This window comes from Aquila chrysaetos, chromosome 7 (genome assembly GCF_900496995.4).
Source record: "Aquila chrysaetos chrysaetos chromosome 7, bAquChr1.4, whole genome shotgun sequence".
NCBI lineage: Eukaryota > Metazoa > Chordata > Aves > Accipitriformes > Accipitridae > Aquila > Aquila chrysaetos.
The window spans coordinates 36,374,531-36,382,083 of NC_044010.1; the positions used below are offsets into that span (position 1 = coordinate 36,374,531).

General features: G+C 41.2%; 1 protein-coding gene across 5 annotated transcripts in view; it reads left to right on the plus strand.

Moving 5' to 3' along the window:
• Window positions 1-7,069, plus strand: part of AGPAT3 (1-acylglycerol-3-phosphate O-acyltransferase 3) — a 92,633-nt gene extending 85,564 nt beyond the window's left edge. For all 5 annotated transcript variants that reach the window (XM_030020213.2, XM_030020212.2, XM_030020209.2 and 2 more), the window contains exons 7-9: window positions 2,408-2,483; window positions 4,735-4,933; window positions 5,641-7,069. In XM_030020213.2, coding sequence (XP_029876073.1) covers window positions 2,408-2,483; window positions 4,735-4,933; window positions 5,641-5,729 — 364 coding nt within the window. In that variant the 3' untranslated portion in view covers window positions 5,730-7,069. The remainder of the gene's footprint in view (window positions 1-2,407; window positions 2,484-4,734; window positions 4,934-5,640) is intronic.
• The last annotated feature ends 484 nt before the right edge of the window (window positions 7,070-7,553 follow it).

Sequence of the window (7,553 nt, forward strand, 5' to 3'; positions counted from 1 at the left end):
TTCTTTCCACAGTTCTTTTGACAGTTCACTTCTGCTTCTCTGGGGACTTCACCCACACTTTGGAAAACATTGCTACATTCTGGTGATGAGGTTGATGTTTGGTTTTTAAAAGAAAAAAAAAAACGCCTTGCTACTTCCCCCCACACCTTTCCCCTCTGGCCTTGGGTGTGTGCGTTGCAGGTGCATGGCACTGGCTCTATACGTTGTCCTTCTAATGAAAGCAGGTGTGTCTTGCCAGAGCCTCCAGTGGTGAAAGACTTTGTAGGGAATCACACTGATTATCCATTGTGTCGAGGTACAGCAGCAACAGTTTTGTGGAAGAAATGCTATCCCAGGGGACGCAGAGTGCTGCAGCCCTAATGGGAAGGGGAAGGACACGTGTTCCAGTTCTGTTCTCAGATACTGCAACTTCCACAACATTTTAGTCTTTCAATTGGAAAGAAGGCTGCAGAGGTGATGGGGAGAGAGATGGGGTCATTCATTTGCAAGGGGCTTCATTTTGACTATTTACACTTGCCAGACATACTCCTGATGAGGAAAGCGAGCAGACCACTTACAGGCTAGCAAAACAGCTGGTCAGGCAGTTGTCACCTGTAATTCCATACTGATGGCAGATGTGTGTAGCATGTCTATCTAGATCTGGGGTATACATGCATGGATATACATCTGTATAATTTTACATTGAAGAGTGGCTGCATTCAGTTAAATATCTTATGGCTTGCTAATGGAGATGCAAGTTGGTTTTATTTATTGGTGAGGTAGTGAGAGGAAAGAAGAGAAATGTAGTTTTCAATAGTTGTTAGAAGCGGTTTGGGTTCATAAAATTCTGTTGAGGATGATGTTGCCAGGTAAAATTACTAATTGTACCCTATTAAGAAAACTAATGTTTGGATAATTTTGATTTAAAATATGTTTGTGGGCTGAGTCAACATTCTCAAGATACTTTTCTACACTTGAAGCTTTTTCTTTCTTTTGGCAAGGAAGCTGTGAGAATAAGGAAACTCTTTTTACATCTTTTTGCTGAAAATTGAACGTGTCCTTCATGTGCCAGCAGACTTAGCTTAGCTCAGAGAAAGGAAGCACGTAAGCTCTTGTTCTTGGTATCTGCATATGCAGTTACCTGTGCAGAGGTAGGAAGCTTAGCTCTCTGCAGAGGATCCAGTCTTTCTCCTGACTGGGTCCAGAGAAAATAATCAGCTCAATTACCAAATGTTGCTGCTGTGAGTACCCTCTAGTGGTGATAGCAATACAGCAACAACCTTAACGAGAGAGCTTTCAGCAAATGACTTTTACTGAGCTTTTATTGAGCATTATTTATATTAATTGAGTGGCTCCTCCTGTTAGAGCTAATGAAAGTAAATCTGTAAAATCTGGTGTTCAATTTGTTTATGGGATTTAGAAATGTATTAGAACATCTTCCCTCTGCTGCTGCAGACTCAAGGCTTTAAGTTCATACAGCGGAAACATATTCCCTGGTTGAACAGCAACAAATTAGTTGCACCTGGGATCACTGTGTCTAGAGCCCTCCCAGAGGTCACCCTTCTGTTCTTACTGCCCTGCTCTAAGAGGGCCCTGATATAGTGCCAAGTGTTGCCAAAATATACTTGAGCTGAGGGTAAAGTGTGTGCCTGCCCTCTACAAACTGAGCAACTTTTTTCTGAATTGATCCAGGACTGAGATGTGTGCCACTGAGAAAGGAGACGACACATTTGTGAGTGTGTTAGTGGCCTATCTCAGAAAATAAAAGAATGCAGGAAAATGGTTGGCTCTTCACCACTAGAAAGAGGCTCTTAAAAGGTGCCTGTTCTCGATGAGGTCAGGTCAGTACCTGGAGCTGGGCATAATTTTCATATGCACCAAGAACTGCATGCCTCAATCTGTAGGGCTGGAGAGGCAAAGAAAGAAAAGTGCAGTTGCTGTAGATGATGTTTTCCTTAGGGTTGGTACAAAGTGAATTTTTAACCACCCCTCCCATTCCTTCCACAATGGGGTTTTCACTAACACAATGTAACAAACAGTTATCCTGGGGTTTGCCACTTGCTTGTCTTTTCCCAGCTCTGGGTGCCTCAGTCTGAGCTCACTGGCAATCGACCGGTGGCAGTTCCAGTGAAGGAAGAACAATGTTTGAATGGGAAATGCTTGTTTTACTAATGTGCTTTGAAATCGATAGGAGCTTGTATGGTTTCTTTTGTCTTAGGATTCCGAGTTTTTAGGTGGAGAATCAGTTGTTATTTAAGTCTCAGTACTCTGCATTTAAGACCTTTGCCATCAGGGACAGTATTACCTGTAGCTTATGCCCTTCATTGAATGGAAGATCATCCCTAGTAGAGGTCTAAAGTCAAATACCTGGATTTTCCCTTAATTTTTTTTTTTTTTTTCCCCTTTTTTAATCTCTCTACTAAACTAGGAGATTTCCTCTGGAAGATATCCCTCAAGATGAAAAGGAAGCTGCAAACTGGCTTCATAAGCTTTACCAGGAAAAGGTAAAGAGCTTTGCTTTCTTTTCTCTCTTTTGGGACTTTCACAGGGGTAGTGTATTAAGGCACTGAGTAATGCACACTATTCCACTGGATAGAGAGAAGAGATGGAAGTACTATGTATAATTAGGCAGCCATCCCTCAAACTGCTGGAAGGAGCAGTACAGAAGAGCCCCTTGGCCGCAGAGGGCTGGCTAGTGAGTAGGTTTCAAATTGCTGGGAAGCACAATGGGATTCAGAGATATGCCTGAGTTGCGGAAGTCTAATAGCAGTCCACTGTCTTTTTATATTCTTCAGTTCTTGGTCTCTGTCATACATTTCTAAAAGCTTCATTTTCCCTGTGGGTGTTTTTAGGCACTCAAGAAGAGTGATAACTGTCTGTCAGAGACAGCCGGTCCTGCTCTTAGCTGCAATTGTCCTTTGTCCTTTGCCTTCATGTTTCTTACACTGTCACTTTCCTTCTGCCTCCTGGTAATACCTCTGCAGTGGTGTGTGACATGGTACAGACAGTCCCTGGGATCTGCTGCCAGGGACTGATGTAGCACATGGCCAGCATGCCTTCAAACGGCTCAAAGCTTTTCCTCGTGTCTTTTCTTTTTTTACCTTAGATTAATTTTTACCTTAGGTTAATTTCTTGACCACAGATTTAACAGTTCTGTGGGGAGTAGAAGAGAACTGTAATTAATGTTGCCGAGCCCTAATTGGTGGATTGTTGAACTTGAATTATTTATCTTGATTTTGTGTTGGTTATCTTTGTGGGAAAACAGAGGAGCACAAAAACTTTAACTATCTTGGGCTTTCCTCTGCTATGATGACGTGTGCTGTAGCATTTCCAAGCTTACGCTTAGTCTGTAGGTAGGCAGAAGATTGTTCTGAGTTTCATTTTGTTCATTTTAACCTAACTTGTTTGAATACCTAAGCCGTAACTCAGTTAAGGGGAGAGAAGTTATCTTACAAAGAGCAGTAGCTATCATCATCTTCTTCCCCCACCTCCCATTAGCAGGTGTATCAAACTAACTTGTGGGTCAGTTAGTGTAATAAGGGATTAGAGAGCTTAAAAAAAAAAAAATTGAGATCCTTGAATCCCACCTTCTGCTATCAGGGACATGCCATCATGTAATTCGCTTGTGAAGAGATCTTGCTCTTAGATGCCAGAATTCCTTCTGACATTGTCTGGCTGGAGGAGCAGACATTAAGGTGTATGTTAACGGGGGTGGTCTTTCTCTGCTTGGCTCCTGCTTTGTTAAACAGTAAATGCAGAGCTAAGCAGATGCAGCACGGAGCATTCACTCTGCTTGGCACCGTTCCTTGGGCAGAATGCTCTGCTTTGCTTGCAGATGGAGGGCTTGGTGTTCCTTGCTGGTGTTGGCTGTACCTCCGTTCAACTTTGGTGTGAGGTGTTGCCGGGGAGGTATTACTCATATACATGGGTATTTTATATATTGATCTTATGGTGGTAGCAATATGTTGTAACTGGAATCCTTAAAGCGCTATTCCTGCACAGAGGGTATGTCCTCAAAAGGCTGTGTTATTCGCAAGGAACACCTTGCATTTCTTAGCCCTTTATAAGGGAAGGTAAAAGAAAAACAGCTTAAGCAGGGAAAAATAAGAAATAGCCAAACTTGAGCCATCCTTGGTAATGGCTTGGAAACCTTGCAGAAAATTAATACAAACTGAGGGAAGACTGTGGGCGTGCTGCCCTTTGAGTGATGTGTTTCATGATTGCATCTCTCTGCAGGCTCAGCTTGGGATGCAACTGCTCCATTGAAGTCTTGGGGTTATGGCTAGCACAGTGCCGTCTCTGCGGGTTAGCTTGTGCTTTGCCTGCCTCTTCTGGCTGCATGTACAGCATTTTTCTGCTGTGCTTTGCTAAATCATGCTGACCTTTCTGGAAGTAAAAATGGGAAGAAAAAGCATCCAGCAAAGAGGCAGGCAGTGTCTGAATTGGCCTCTGGCCTGATCCTGCTTAACCTCCTATGCAATTAAGAGGAGAGATGAAGATATTTGGTAGTGGAGAGGCTGATATGGTTTCAGTTTCTGATGGTGGCCAAGATTGCCTTCAGAGGGCTAATATGGTAGCCTCAGTGGTCAACAGAAATGCCCAAGTAAATGACAGCAGATGGAAATGGATGCTGTGTACTCTTGATGGGTATTTACTGCAGGTACTATCCTTGACATTGTCCTGGAGTTGACTAGTCTTGGATTGCTTGGTGCAAACATTACGAACCTGTTTTCTTCTATCTTCTCTTTCTCCCAGGATGCTTTGCAAGAGATGTATAATCAGGAAGGCATATTTCCTGGCCAGCAGTTTAAACCTCCTAGGAGACCATGGACTCTCCTAAACTTTCTTTTTTGGGCCACAGTTCTCCTCTCTCCTCTCTTCACATTTGGCTTTGGAGTTTTTGCAAGTGGATCACCTCTCCTTATCCTTGCATTCCTGGGACTTGTTGGAGCAGGTAATAAAAGCAGAGAAGATCCTAAACCCAGAGTGACATGTACCAGGATCCATTACCTCCAATAAGTTCTGTGTATTAATTAATATGAATGGGGCTTGCAGAAGAGTACTTGGAGCTCACTCTGTAGTCTTTATATTGCATAGCATTTTTATTTCAAAAGCTTTAATCCAGGCAAGCTTGTCTTCATATCTTAGGCAATATCTATAGCAATGAATAGCAAGCAAGTCTTGTAGCCCATTGTTACGGTGCCTGAAGGAGAAAATACTTTTACTGCACACCTTGTCTGTGAGTTAAAAAAACAAACAAACTAACAAACAAAAAACAAACAAAAAAATACAAAAATCCCCCAACCAAAAAACCCAAACCAAAAAACCCTAAAAAAAACCCAAACAAAAAAAAAAAACCCACGCACCCCCCTCCAGAAAACAGCTGGGGGCGGGGGGGGGAATACCTCAGTGTTCATAATACCTGTCCTGTTAATCAACACAGAAGCATTAATTATATTTTTAAATGTGGATTGTCCTCTTTTAGTGACATCTGACCTGTGATCCATATGCAGCTGCATACAGCGCACTGTTGGTCTGTAGTCACTACTGTCTTCAGGACTGGGTTAACTCATGTTGGTTCTGCTTATGCGTTTACATGTAACTTCCTAAATCCTTGAATTGGTTTTAATATGCCTCCCATTTCTCTGTTATATTTTAAAGCTTCCTTTGGAGTTCGTAGACTGATAGGAGTAACTGAAATAGAAAAAGGCTCCAGCTATGGCAACCAAGAATTCAAGAAAAAGGAATAACTGACAGCTGCAGTTCAGCACATATAACCAGACTATGGTATCCGATTTAACTTCAGTTAAAAAACAACAACAAACACTTAGAAACTATCTTTTTCTTAATAACTGATGACTAATATTAATGAATAAAACTTGAGCCAAGAATGAAGAAGTTGGAGGCATCAGCTGAAGAGAACGCATCAACTTCCTGCCTGTTTAAGGATTACTGTAGTCAAACTATGGGAGAAAATCTGGGGTGGGGTGGAAGAAGAAACTAATTTTTCTTGCTTTGTTGGGGGACTTGTGGGGGGGGGGGTGAGAAAAGAGGGCATTGGCCATGGCCACGTGCATCTTCAGATGACTGAATACACTGGTTTCTGTCAAAAGCACTACACTCACTTTTACAACAGGAGCCATTGAATGTTTCCTCTTGCTAAAGCCAACGTAATGTTTGTTGATTTCCAACTTTTTTTATTAATGAGCCAGGAAAAAACAACCCTTCTTAAGTTAATCAACAGATGTTCACTGGGTTAGAGTCATTTTGGAAAGGCTGTGTTCTCATGGCTACAGGTGGAATCCTATTTGTATGTGACACTGATACTTTTTATTTTTAGACAATGTCTTAAAACTTCTGTAATGCAAGAGAATGGATAGTGGAGTTTGGAAGCAGTGTGTTATTGATCAGCACATACCATAGAACAGATCCACTAGTATTAAAACAGTATAAATTTCTCATCCTATCTCCTGCTAACTGCTCAAGGCTGCTTAATTTCAAAATACTACTTCAGTCTTGAGTGTTGTTTGCCCTGTTTCACATCATACATGTACGATAATCTTGAATCTGTTGGGGCTCGTTTTGTTTTCTGAATTAATGGTGACCGTGGGGTTTGGAGTTGCGCAAAGGAAATTTATTCAACTGTCCTGACGTTTTCTCCTTTTATTTCTGTTCACATCTCTCATCACCGAAGTCCAGTTCAGTCAACCTGTCTTGGTAAACTGGGAGGCAGCAGCAGAAATCAGCACAGTAGTTTTCAAAATGTCTTCCTTTACAAAAAAATTTGAAAAGGAGAGGTCTGTAGCAGTCAGATTTCAAATACTGGCATCTCTTGAACTTTTAATGAGAGTTCTGACATTGATTCAAATGGGGCCAGGATCTTACCCTGTGTGCTGTAATGATAGGGTGTGCTGCACTTTCTACTTGGTCGTGCTTTAGATGTTAATGTGAAGTATATTGCAAGGTGAGCTGTGCTGTTAAGAATTAGAAAGAGTATGGGGTCTCTTCAGGGATTTTAAATATCTTTAGTTTTGCTTGTTGACCTTTTGGGTTTTTTCACTGAAAATTAGAAATCAGAATCATGGCTGTACCTGTCTTTTTTTTTTTTTTTTTTTTTCCCCCTTCTTTTTTTTTTTTTTTTTTTTTTTTTTTTTTTTCTCCTTTCTTTTTTCTTTTTTACAAATGCATATTCTGAGATTTTTGTAGATTGCTGCTGTATGCATAGCTGGAGAATTATTTGCAAACAGATGAGAACTACCTGTATGTTCAAGTCTGAAGGCCACAATCTGCATTCGGCTACACTCAGAAGTTGGTGAAATGGGTTGCAGATCTACAGCTGAGGGCAGAAGCTGACCCTCAGGGTCTGTGTTTTTAACCCAGCTGCCACTAGAATATTTATCTTACTTTTGTAAAGAGCAGATCTTATCAAAGCAGTGGTCGTTAATTTTCATCTTTGCTTTAGTAACCAAGATAAGAGAGTAATAATTTACTTTCTTTTCGTATTTACTCTAACTGTTGGAATGTAACCTCTTCTCCCACAGGTTTTTCTGTTTTCAAACACTGGAAGAGCAATT